Consider the following 13,407-nt stretch of genomic DNA (forward strand, 5'->3'; position numbering starts at 1 on the left):
TATATATATATATCAGACATCAATCTCAAGTTGTTCTTGTGAAATGTCTTCTGTTCAAGAACAACAAACCCATCTAGGACAGAACTTATCTCCAAGCCCACAGCTAAAGAATATATACATAATGCCAAACTATTACAGTTATTTATTTTTATATTGTCATAGTGATTTAATTTAAACTCATTTTTTTAACTCAAACAGTTGAAATGATTATTTTTATCATTTCTGTTGGTTTTGACCCGCTCAGACCTGCAGGGACGAGTGTTTAGAAACTCTACAGTTTTTGATGTTGTGGCACTTTGTGTGCTCACAGCTCCCAGTAACTTGATCACTTTTAAACAAGACAACTATATGAAAAAGCCTCCTGGGACAAGCGTCATGGTTCTTGTTCTGTGTTCGTCCTTGAGGGAAATCTTGCTACGATTGCAAAGCAGATATTTGCGTGTTAGATTTTGTCTTTTTGTTGTTGTTGTTGTTGGTATTTGAAGGATTTGATGAGGTGCGTTGTTCTGAATTACTTTCAAAGAAAATAAAATGTTTCCTTTTCACCGTCCATGGCAGCACCCGATCCAGTGGAGCACTTTTGGTTGTTTCTTTTCAAACAAAGCTGCGTCTTCAACACATCCCAGGAAACCCACAGGTAGAAAATAGAAAATAAATCCTGCTGCACCTAGTTTTTATCAGTCTCAGGGACTCACTGGATCATGCAGTTTATTGATTTTGCTAAACAAACATGTCACATAATCTGTGTTAATTGATCATCAACATTTTAAGTAGTTTCATCTGAACCTTGAACCGCTGCTGCTTCAAAGAAGGAACTAAACTTTTTTGCAACTTCACAGTTCAGTGAAGAAAGTTTGCTTTTAACAAATGAGGAGTGACAAGTCAGCAGATGACTTTTCAGAAATGATGCATGCAAATGATCCAGAATTTAATTTATTCATTAAATGAACAACAACAAAAAAGCAGAACAGAAAAAGCTTGATTTGAGTTTTAAAGAGAAATACTTTGAATTAATCTGAGCTTTGACTTGATAATCACCAGGTTTGATTTAAAACTCGTGTTTTTGCAGCCACATCAAAGACTGTCTGGATGACAAGCAGGAAGTGAAAGTCGAAGGAGATGCACAGACGTGAACCGAATGCCCCCRGTCCGTGAAAACGTCCCACCGCTTATTTTTTTTGTTTGTTTCACGCAGGAAGTTCAGAGAGGGAAGAGAAGTGGCGTCTGACCAAACATGGCAGCGCAACACCAGACATGATGACTGTGCARGCCGCTCCCATCGATCCTTATGCACAGTTTTCACAACCGTAAACAGTTTTCCTTCTGCTACAACTTCACTGCAAAAAATGTCCACCTAACCAAGTTTTAAAACCTTATATCAGCCAAAAAGTCTTTTTGATCTTGTTTTGAGACTGATTTACTAAACAAGAACTGATTGTGTAAGAATAATAATCTTGTTTTCAGAATGTGTAAGATTATTTGTCTTGTTAGTCTGAAAATTTGACTCAAATTAAGTCAAAAGTTTCTGCCAATGGAGTAAGAAAATTTTACTTGGTAAGATTCTTAAAATACTTGATTTGACTCATTTTTTTTTCTTATTTCAAGAATCTTACCAAGTAAAATTTTCTTACTCCACTGGCAGAAACGTTTGACTTAATTTGAGTCAAATTTTCAGACTAACAAGACAAATAATCTTACACATTCTGAAAACAGGATTATTATTATTCTTACACAATCAGTTCTTGTTTAGTAAATCAGTCTCAAAACAAGATCAAAAAGACTTTTTGGCTGAATATAAGATTTTAAAATTTGGTAAGATGGACAGTTTTTGCAGTGTTCAACTTTTAGGAGCAGGTGATAAAGTTAAACTTAAATCTGCAGTCGTATCAAACTAAACKCTTCTGTTTGATACGACTGGAAAACTATTATTTGTGTTTAAAGTCAGACAGCTCAGTTAAACTGTTTGATTTGCTTCACATATTTTGTGTCTTTGCTTTCCCAAATGATTACACAATGTTCCTAAAAATAATTCTTATTTTAGTTAAACAGAAGGCCTTTTTTTTAGATATCACCTTCTTGAAAGGGCCTGCTGCAGTGACTCATCTAAAAAAGTGTGAATTCGCTAATGAATAAATGTTGTTTACAGAGGAACAGAGGAAAGATGGGTCTTCCTGATTGACGTTTAAGAGCATGTCGACCTTTCACCTTTGCAGTACTTGCAAAAGTTCATGAAGCAATTTAACCGACTTGTACTGTAGTTACACCACAGTGAAGCTCCTGTAAACACCGAGGTTTGATCTGTTTTACTCCCACGTTACACCTTCCAGTTCCATCACATAAATAATGATTCAAAAAAAAAACCATTTAGCTGAATTTTCCAACTCATGACCAAACCTCTCAGCTATTTATTACAGGTTTCTATTTAAAGCATCTGTTGTTCCTTATATAAGCAGATTGATGCTTTTTAAAACATCTATCAGCACTTTTAGAGCTCACGTCTTATTTGTTTAATCCACACAAGGAAATAAAAGCCAAAGCGAAGCAGCTGCAGCCTCAGGCTGAGATATTTTACTGCCAGAACAAGAGGCGGAGTGAACACATTTGATACTTAGAAACTTATTTTACAAAGAACAAGGAACCTGCTGCTCGCAGCGAGTGTTGCAAAAAACACGAGCCAGGATTATGTGATGCTGGGGAGCGAAAGGTTGAAGCCATTTTGCACAAAAGATTTAAACACTTAGCTGAAAATGATCCTGGGTGAACTGTAAAATTCTGTTAGTTGAACTCAAACAATTTGAGGAAACCGATTGCCTTAAATGGTTTAAGTCTACTAACCTAAATAATTAAGTGGAAAAAATATATATATTCAAGTACATGTAACTTGAATATTTTTATTAAGGTACCATGGGTAAATAAATTTTAAAACACCATTTCATTCAGTAAACTGGACTTAAAACYAACAAGTATTTTACACTCATACATATTATTACTTTTAACTGATTTAAAACATGTTGATTGTACTCATCTGTTTTGAGTCAGAGCAACTTGGTGGTAAAATTTATTTAAAGATGATCCAATTTAACTTAAGTTACTCTTTTATTCCTCTAAATGAAATTATAACATTCTAGTTGTCACAATGTCTAGCTACTCAATCAATTTGATGAAACCGATTGCCTTAAATGGTTTAAGTTTATTAATTTAAACAATTAAGTGGAAATATATATAAATATTTAAGTGCATGTAATTTGAGCAGAAAATGGAGTAAAGTTGATTTGAGCATGCCCAGAATGTTAGGCGTTAACTCTTTACAATCCAAAATCCCCACTACTTTTCAATACTTAACTTTTTTTGAGTGGACTTTACTTAAATATATTAAGTTATCAAGCATTTTCTATCCAAATGTTCACATCACGTAGTTAAGATGAGTATAACGAACAAGTTGGTGAAATTTAAGTTAGCATAACTTGAAATTTTTAGTAAGCAGAGTGTTGTGTTTTAATCACATAGTTGTGTAAATGCTGAGTCTGCATTTAAATGATTGTTTTCTTTGTAGTTGTTATTTTAGCTAGCCAAACATCAAAACATTTAGCTTTTAGCTTGCATCCTGTTAAAGTTTAGCTTTCAGTTTTGCAGACTTTAGCTTTAGTGTTTTGCTTGTTTTAACTTGAACAAAAGCAGTTTTAGCTTCTTGCTCGTGCTGCTTTTTCACCGAAAATATGATTTCTTTATAAGTGCAGTCATTTAAAACAAATTTTAAAAAGTGCTGTATTGGAATAAATCTGACTCGAGTAGAAACACCTGCTGTCAGCGGTCGACAAGTGCATTAACAGCAACTCACAACTGTCTGTGTGAGACCGAGGAAAACAAGTGTGTCACAACAGCTTCCTGCCACATCCGAGCTGTTTGGTGGAAACAGAGGCTTGTGTACATATAAGGCAACAGAAGACAGGATGGCACGGGCCAAGCTGAAGTCAAGCAAGATGTTTGTGTTTGCAGAAAGGGTACCAAACCCCTAATATGGTATCTAATCTATGTGTTGTTTTTACCAGGAAAATGTTGGCCTCGTTGCATCCAAATAAATAGTTCAGAAAATAACTTCCTTCACTCCAACATTAACTTTAAGTCTTCTTACAGCAGCTGTACTAGAGCAACAGGAAGTGGGTTAGCGTGCAACGCTTTGATAAGCCGAAGCGGGGGGGGGGGAGCTGTCTGGTAGCAGCAGCTCTGAATGTTAGGATCACTTCTACAGGAAGCCCAATGTTCTCACTGTTAATCGTTACAAAACCTCCTCGTCCACCGGTCGTAACCGCAGACAACACCCTCTCTGTTTCTGCTTATCATTCATGGAAGTGAGCCTTTCACAGGTCTAAAATAAAACTAATTAAACACAGTGTTTATGATGCTTAGAACAATAATTTAAAGAGCTTTAAAGGGATCCGTGATTAGTTGTAACATTAGACTTTATTTGATAAACATGTATTTTAACTGTGAAATAAAGACTGTAAAAATATTGTAGGCTGTTTAGTTTTGTAAATTATTTTAAATATATTTTAACACGGACGGAGCCATTTTATTTACACGCAAAGCATTCTGGGTAAATGATGACGTGGATAGGTCCGCGGTGCGAGGCTGCTAGCGAGCTATATCCACCCTGAGGAGAAGGTAGAAATGACTCAGCCTGGAACTGAGAATATGGGTGGAGGACAACAGAGCTGCTTCATGGAAGAAGAACCTCAGCTTAGCCTGGTAGCTTTAGCGTAGACGCTATATTGACTTTATATGTATTAGCTCAGCGCTAGCGCGACAAACTAACAAGCTAAACCGAGGTCCTCCATCCATATTTTCAGTTGCAGGATGAGTCATTTTTGTGTTCCCCCCTCTGTCATGTGGATGGAGGACCTCAGTGACGAGAGGAGAATGTGTAGCACTGAGCTAATACGTATATATATGGCGATAGCGTTGGGGCTAACGCTAAAGCTAACAGGCTAAGCTGAGGTTCTTCTTCCATGAAGCAGCTCTGTTGTCCTCCATCCATATTTTCAGTTACAGGCTGAGACCTTTCTACCTTCTCCTCTTGTTGCAAAAAAAATTCAGTAGTTTTAACATTATACTGTTTGTTTTCCAAATAAAGCTTAAATATGCTGTATGTAAACTTACAGTTTAATGGTTTTTAGATTAGATTAWATATGTTACAGATGACATCTTAATAATAGACCCACAGTAAAACTGGGCCTTCAGTTTTCTCTGTATCTGCAGCTCTGCTAACAGCTCCAGCTAAACTCTTACATAACAGGCTTTTAACAAAGTCTGCAGTGGACTTTGTCCTGCCTCCTGAACAGAAGCTGCTCAGGTTCCTCTGTGGAAGCTGCCGTGTTTCTGTTTAAACCTCATTTATGTAATAAATACAACAACGTGATCCTAAAGTTCACTGCAGCAGCATTCACACGACTGTGATCTTGTTCCTCTTCACTCAGAAGAGGATGATCCACGCAGAGCGACCTGCAGCTCAGCTCTGGACCTGATCCTCTCTCCCTGGGGTGCAGAGAGGCAGATGGAGCAGGTGGAAGCTGGTGGGGGGGTCAGACACAGATACCGAGAAAGAGGCAAAACATGAAGGAATATTGATCAAGCTGAGGTTCTCTTGCTGTAATCTGATCAGGTGGAAAGGTTGTGATGGTTGATTGTCAGCAGTTCTGTTAGTGAATGCTGACTCAGCAATATTTTCCTGATGTTTGAATGTAGGTGTAACTGCTTCAGCATATATTCAGCTGTTTTATCCACTCATGTATCAAAAGGTTCAGCTCGTTTAGGACATTACAGCTGTGACTTTTGGTATTTGTGACTTTTAGTTTTTTATTTAACTTCAAAAAAACGAATTTAAATAAACTAAAAGCTCTTCAAAGCCTTGAAAGAATTTGTGCTCTTTCAGCATACTAGTTTCATGTTTAGCTTTTAGCTACTGTGCTGCTAAGTTTAGCGTTTAGCTATTGTTTTGCAAAATACKATTGTAGTTATTTTCAGGTTTTAGCTGGTCTTACCTTTACCTTTTATTTTAGCTACATTTTTGCTGGTTTGAACTTAAAGTTATTGTTAAATTTAATATATTATATATTTATGTATAAAATATTGTTAAATTTAATTTAGTTTATCTTATAGGTATTAGTTGGTCTTTACTTTTAGCTACTGTTTTTAGGTTTTAGTTGCTGTTTTGCTAATTTGGACTTTTAGCTACTGTTTTGCTACATTTATGTTAATCTCATATTTTAGGGTTTTGGCTGGTCATACATTTTAGCTACTGTTTTTTGTTGCTGGTTTGCTATTTTTTGATTTTATCTACTGATTTGCTAAATTGAAGTTATTCTCTTAGTTTAAGGTTGTAGCTGGTATTACCTTTTAGCTATTGTATTTAGTTGATGTTTTGTAAATTTTTTTATTTTAGCTAAATTTTTGCCAATTTGAACTTAAAGTTATTGTTTGCTAGACCTTTAGCTACTGTTTTGCTAAATTTAATTTAAGTTATTCTCATAGTTTATGGGTTTAGCTYGTCTTACCTTTTAGTTACTGTTTTTAGTTTTTAGTTACTGTTTTGCTATTTTGCGATTTTAGCTCCAATTTTGCTGGTTTAAATTTAAAGTTATTGTTCAGCTCCTATTCTTTTAGCTGTATCTTTAAGCTATTGTTCTCTTTAGTCTGCAGCTTTTGTTTTCCCAGCTTTAGCTTTTGTTTAGATTGTTTTTGAACTCGACTAAGTCAGTTTCAGCTGCTTTAGTAGCTTTCAGCGAAGTCACGCATTATTCACAACAGCGTGTTAAATATGACAGGAGGGCTTCCACGTGCTTTAACACCGTTCTGTTTTTCTTCCAGGACACCAGAAACAACTCTGAAGACAAACCTGTCCAACGATCTAAGGTAAAAAAATAGATTTTCATGCTCACTTTCATCAACCTTTGATCTCACAAGAAAGCAAACAGCAAGTAAATACTAATAATTTACCGTATTCTCTCTTTTCTTTAAAACGTAGTTAAATCCAGCTGTTTGATCGCCAGTCTGTTAATCAACTGTTTTCTGTGTTCAGTCCTTCAGCTTTAAGACGCCTAAGGAAGTGTGTTCATCCTGTGAGAAGACGGTCTACCCCATGGAGAGATTGGTCGCAGACAACCTGGTCTTCCATTCCACGTGTTTCTGCTGCAAACACTGCAAAGCCAAACTCAGGTGAACACGTTGTCCTTTGAGTTCTCCAGCTAGTGTTTCCTCTTCTGTACGTAACTCCGTGTTTCCCCGCAGCTTGGGCAGCTTCGCAGCGCTTCAAGGCGAGTTTTACTGCAAGCCCCACTTCCAGCAGCTTTTCAAAAGCAAAGGCAACTACGACGAGGGCTTCGGACGCAAGCAGCACAAAGAGCTCTGGGCCTCCAAGGAGACAGATAATATAACCAAGTCGCCGTAGACACGTCTGATTGTGTCCCCCCCAGAGATCTGCTTCTTCCTTTCACTCCCTCAGCAGATTACAACACATTCCTCCTATGCTGGGGCGCACACACACACACTCCGCTCACACGCTTCTTAAACACCACATCCAGACATGATCACGTTTTTAACGTGCGTTCAGTTTAGTTTTCCTTCATTTTCTTTGGTAACTGATTGTGACCAAAAGCCTTGCCTGCTACAGGGAGTGTATAAAAACAGAATAATAATTTTATTTTTCGAACCATAAACGTCATTTGCACCATTTTGTTTTCTTTTTGTTGTGGACTACTTTGACTGCACACTCAGGCGAACCTTTCACGCAGAGTTTCGGTGCATCATTGTTTGCAGCAGAGCATGCACTCAGGTCAGTTTTTACAACAGAACACAGCGATGGTTTTCACGTGTATGCTGTCAGACGAGCCGGTCTGTGAACAAACAGGGTACAGAGTACTGTATAATAACCGTGCACATGGACAACAGCTCACCTCGTGTTTTTTTGCCGTTCCTTTTCTCGTCCCACGGTCCTTTTCCCCTCCGAACGTCCACCCTCWGTCTCGCCCTTGCATGTCTGGTCTCAGAAACTTTATCTGTGCATAGCTCTGTGGATTGTGATATTTCCCACTTCACCCTTAACTTTGCACAAGTAACTATTCGACAGAAAACCGAGGCTTCGTCTTGAATCGTTGAACTGTAAACATGAAGTTTCATTCCGTTGTTGTGGAGTTTATTTCCCCCAGATTTTCAGCCGTTCAGGTTAATCCTAAATGCTGGAAAAATAAWAGTCACCTGGACTTGTGAGTTTAAGGCGAATCAGACAGAAAGTAATGGCCGCCACAGCTCAGCAGCTGTCAGTTTTACAGATGTTGACACATAATCTGAGCGCTAACATCTCACACGATTTAGCCAAAATGGCTACAACTCTTGTCATTTCTCAACATAGAATGATTTTAGTTTAAATCTTTGGCTTGAACTGCAGCAGGCGATAGGCATTATGATTTTTATAAGATGGTAATATGAATAACGTGTCCAATCATCCCTCTTAGTTCTATCCTCTTTTAAATTAARGCCTTTTTTGTGTTATTAGCTTCACGCAGCTTAGCGAGTGGACCTATTCTTGTTACTAAAACGTTAGTTTTCTAATCGGTGGCTGGGTCATTGGTCCCCTGACGTGTGCCTGCAGGTTGCGTGTAAAAACCCAGCACACAGCGCCCCCTGCTGGAGGAAGTGTGAATTCATTCGCTCGTCAACTCAACATGGCCTTTTTTTTTTTTAAATGTGTTGCCTCAGTCTTCAGTGCAGCTGCTGCACATCGACTGCTCTTCATCCTCTTTAATTGTAAAACAAAAAKTAAATAAATAAAATCCACTTTTTATTTCTTTGAACACAGTCTTAAGCCATTAAAATATCTCATTTTATAAAAAAAAATGTGGGAATATTTCAGACACTTGAATGACATGATTGCGACTGAAGGTTTACTGTGAATTTGAGCATGCTGTGCAGAAGAAGATGTGTGTTTTTTCCTTTATAAACCTTAGAAATATATAGCTCACCTTATTATGTGTTGTCATCCAGGTCTTTTCTGTTTGGACGGGTTTGGAAACCAACCTCTTCACCTTGGAGTCTCTGTGTTTCTTCACATGTAAAATAATCCTTTGTTTGTAATTTTAACTATAAAATCGTCCTCTTGATCACACTTTAACATCAAGACAATTGTATTAATATTACTGTTTTTGTCGTTCTCCACCGTTTGCCAAGGTACAACAATGAAATCTGTGAATTTGCATATTTTTAGTGACAAAGCAGACAAGGTACACTTCACCTTGGGCCTCGAGGCTCATGTGAAGGATTGTAATGTTTTAATGTTAAATCTGTGAGTCATTACATGCCTGTGATAAACTTAACGTGGAATTCCCTTTTAGTGCTGTTGTCACCGAGACATTATAAATGTATGCAAATCTGAAGGTGTATTCTGTGGATCGAGGCGGACTTACAGCACAATAAGGCTGAAATCCTCCCATGTCTGTTTGTTAGTTGTGCTATGAAACGTAAGAGCCCCCATCTGTACATCAATACACACAATCATTTTTTTACTTTTTGTTTTTACATGCTTTTGAAAAAATAAAATAAAATGCTGGTMTTGACTTGGTGCAGTGATTTTGGGTTTTGTTCATTGTGCAAATGGAAAATTATTAAATTTGCGATCAAAAACATGTGGCCTGAAGTTCTCAAAATGCCATTTTACAACAATAACAGCAACAATTCATGCATGGTTTGTTGTTTGGTTTTTCCTTTTCCTAAAGTGTGTCCCAGATCAACTCTCTGTCAAACCTCATGTTTTATCTTCAACCTCGTGGACTCCTCTGCTTCCACACGTTTGTCTTCAACCACCTCAGGAGATGCCTCTGCCTCCTCCCACTTTTCTGTYTCTAGAAGTCAGGTGAAGAGGCAGCTAGAGAGACCAAACTGGAACAAGGCTGCAGGTCCAGACGGTGTCAGCCCCAGAGTCCTGTGCAGATCAGCTCTGTGGGGTTCTGCAACACCTCTTCATCCTTAGCTTGACCCAAGAGAAGGTTCCAGTGCTGTGGAAGACATCCTGTCTGGTTCCGGAGCCCTCAACGACTACCTGTTGCCCTGACGTCACACATCATGAAGGTCCTAGAGCAGGGCTGTTCAACTGGTGGCCCACGGGCTGGACGTGGCCCATGAGTGACCAAAGTTCGGCCCGCCCATTGGTTCATTCATTTCTTAAACCCATACCCCCAGTTTTCTAATTACTCTAAGTTCTTTTAGTTAGACATATGTAGACATGTTTGGTATCAGCAGAAATCAACAACAAATGTCAGAATCTTGGCTAGATGCTGGTAAAAATCATTTCTATGAACATTCAAGACAGTTAAAGGGTCTGTGACATGCCTATCCTTCAAATACAAAAAGTCAAAGAAAGCAACTTTATATCTAAGAAAATTAGCATAATACACATGATTTTACCCATTTTGTCTCATAACTAGCATTTTTTCTCTCGAATTTAGCTCAGCAAAGTGAAACAAGAAGTGACATCAAAGGAGAACTCTTTAAGAAAAGAAACTGTCTAGCTGTTGTTTATCGCAACAATTTATTTAAACTCTTCATCTCTCTGATAGTGACTCAAAAATATTCTAAAGAAACATCAGATTCTTCTCTAATTATTGTAGRGTCACTCTGTTTACATGCACATTCCCTTTTGACATCACTTCCTGTTTGTTTACATGCAAATATCTTAACGAACATTAGTCACAGCAGCGTAAAATTTGTTTTGCAAAATGTTTTCAATGCACTCTTTCCAAAAATGCATTCACATTTATTACAAAAATTTCATGCCACAGGCACTTTAAAACTACATTTGAAGATAAAATTATGAAAGTGAAAATGAAATTGGTTTAAAAGTTCGGGTCAGAGATGTCAAAATAATGTGCGTTAAATAGGAGGCATCATGTGTTATTTTGACATTGTTTTATTTTCACTACTTTTATTATAGGGTTCTGTATGTTGTATTCATGGTTAAATGCAGCAAAAATAAATTGATGATCGGCCCCTGAGCTGTGCACCTGCAGCAGTTGCCCTAACCCTAACTGCAACCCTGTCCTGGAGAGACTCCAGTTGATCAGGACCCCCTGCAGTTTGCTCATGTTGGAGTTGAAGACGCCATTAAAGGCCTACACCTGCTTCAAACCCACTGTTAACTGGACAAAGCAGGCCAACACTGTGAGGATCATGTTCTTTGATTTCTCCAGTGCATTTAAAACAYTTCAGTCTGATTTCAGCAAATGTGACCCAAACAAAAAGTTGTCTACGCCAGTGGTTCCCAAACTTTTTATCTTCTGACCCACAAAATATCCCCGGCAAAAACTTGTGACCCCAAATATTACTGATCTGAGTACATGGACTTCGTTAATAGCCCTAAAAACGCAGGCTTTTTGGCAATCTAAACAGCTTATACACAAATATAAATACTTATTTTTACTTATTTTGTGTTTTTGTAATAAATGTAGGGAAAATATTACATCAGCAATTATTTTATTACCCTTTAAARTGATTTCTGGAGATTATCCAAGGTGCTTCATGACCCATAATTGGGTCCCAAGCCCAACTTTGGGAACCAAAGTCAGCACCGTGAGACTAAATTCAAATTTTCTGTACTCCTAGAGACTCCAAATACGCAAAGAAATTCATTTAACAGCTACAAAAAATTGGATTTTGCCATGTATATATATAAAACAACAAAACACTTGATTATTCGTTTTTCATCGCTTTGTTTGGAAAAGCTAAAGGGAAACCCGCATGAGTTTCCCATTTTCCGATAATTTTGAACGCCTCCCCGACGTCACAGACGCCCCGCCCCCTCTAATAACCAGCGCGAGCCCGCAGAAAAGTCCTCTACCGTGTAACAGCGCGTGCCCGCGGCTTCACGGCGATAATTTAGCTCGTTTACCAACTAGAAACACCCCTTTCCTCCTCCTCTACGGGAGTTATTCCATGTTATTACAAACTTGTGGACACACGACGAACAAGCGTTTGGGGAAACATTGGACGCCTCCATGGCGGCGAGAAGTTTTCACGATTCGCTGGAAGAAGAAGAAACGCGGGTTCCGGTGGCGATTTTGTTTTGTCAGGAAGTTTGACGCACTCGGTCGGAGACAGTTTCTTGTGCTTTGTTTTGGTTTTGTAAAGCTGCAGGCGTACAGCTGGCTCCGTGCGGCGACTTTATTACTGTCTTATGAACCAAAGCACCGGGACTTTATAGTTTATTTTGTCAAAGTGTAGCTTGCTTGCGCAGTTTGCAAAGTTTGCAGCTTTGCGGAGTTTTTCCAGGGACTTCATTCACCTCAGATTCGCTGACATAAACTCAAACTGTTACTTAAAATACTTTTAATGTGTATTCTAGTATTATTTTCTTATTGTATTGTGTTTTAGTAAAAACATATTGTCGAGATTAATTAAAATCCCAACATTCGAGACGGTCCCTGAACTACTCACATGAGTTTTATTAGTATCTTAATTCAGACCACGCAGTTTTCCACAAAGATTATTTTTGGGGCAAAACCTGGCAGTAAAAATCTGCAAAGTTGGCAGGAAAACAACCCATTAAATTGACATAATTCAGACAGTGTGGAGTCTGGAGATGATTTCATCACCTTGTTTTGGTAGATTTGTCTGTATTAAGATGAGACTCTCTGTCAGGAAAGCCTGAAAACATCCAGTGGGACTTTTTATCTAAACATGTTTTGGAAATGTGAGTTTTCCACAGATCCCAGGCTGCAGCTGCGCAGACGTTTAGGCCCCAGCTGCAGCAGTCYGATGTAGGATTTTCCACAGGAACATTTGGAGCTCACAACCTTTCTGACTTTTTTTTTTTTATCACCTGGAAAGACTTTGTTGTTGGCTTTGAATCTTCCGGGAAAGCCCCCCGATCCCTGGGGGGTTAGCCCCTTCCATCATCCATGGTGGTGTTTTTTCTACCAGACCTTCTCTCCATGGACCACAGCAGCAGATCTGCCAGGTGAGACGTTCACGCAACACAGGTACTTCACTTTAATGTACACACCCTTATAGGTATAGATAGTGACAAATCACAACAAAAGTAATCTTAAGGCAAATAAAAACAACTCGGTTCAAATCCAGTTATAGTTCAATTAATGTGGCGACAGTGGGAAGGAATGACTGCTTTGTGACAGGAAGGAACCGCCATCAAAACCCGGATCAGGGCGAGCTGCCAATGCCTGCAACAGAACTCCTTAGGGCTGTCTTTACTCCAACATCAGCTCTTTTTAAAACTGTAATTATTAGCTAACACGGTTAGCCCTACCTGTGTGTTAGCAAAATATGTGATGAACCACAAGACGTTTAAAGGCACAGCGTGTAGGATTTTGTCAATTCTTTTAGCTGAAATTGAGATAATCACTAATG

General features: G+C 38.4%; 2 protein-coding genes across 4 annotated transcripts in view; both read left to right on the forward strand.

Annotated features, from left to right (window-relative positions):
• Positions 1 to 9,610, forward strand: part of limd2 (LIM domain containing 2) — an 11,968-nt gene extending 2,358 nt beyond the window's left edge. Inside the window, exons 2-4 of the mRNA XM_014031397.1 lie at positions 6,865 to 6,909; positions 7,076 to 7,212; positions 7,285 to 9,610. Of these exons, the coding sequence (XP_013886851.1) occupies positions 6,865 to 6,909; positions 7,076 to 7,212; positions 7,285 to 7,444 (342 nt within the window). The 3' untranslated portion in view covers positions 7,445 to 9,610. The remainder of the gene's footprint in view (positions 1 to 6,864; positions 6,910 to 7,075; positions 7,213 to 7,284) is intronic.
• Positions 9,611 to 11,862: 2,252 nt separating this feature from the next.
• The window catches only part of map3k3 (mitogen-activated protein kinase kinase kinase 3), a gene marked incomplete in the record, with an annotated part of 16,785 nt that continues 15,240 nt past the window's right edge, over positions 11,863 to 13,407 (forward strand). For 2 of the 3 annotated variants that reach the window (XR_001312374.1, XM_014031399.1), the window contains 1 exon segment: positions 11,864 to 13,000. 3 annotated transcript variants of the gene reach the window in all.

This window comes from Austrofundulus limnaeus, unplaced genomic scaffold (genome assembly GCF_001266775.1).
Source record: "Austrofundulus limnaeus strain Quisiro unplaced genomic scaffold, Austrofundulus_limnaeus-1.0 Scaffold1244, whole genome shotgun sequence".
Lineage (NCBI taxonomy): Eukaryota > Metazoa > Chordata > Actinopteri > Cyprinodontiformes > Rivulidae > Austrofundulus > Austrofundulus limnaeus.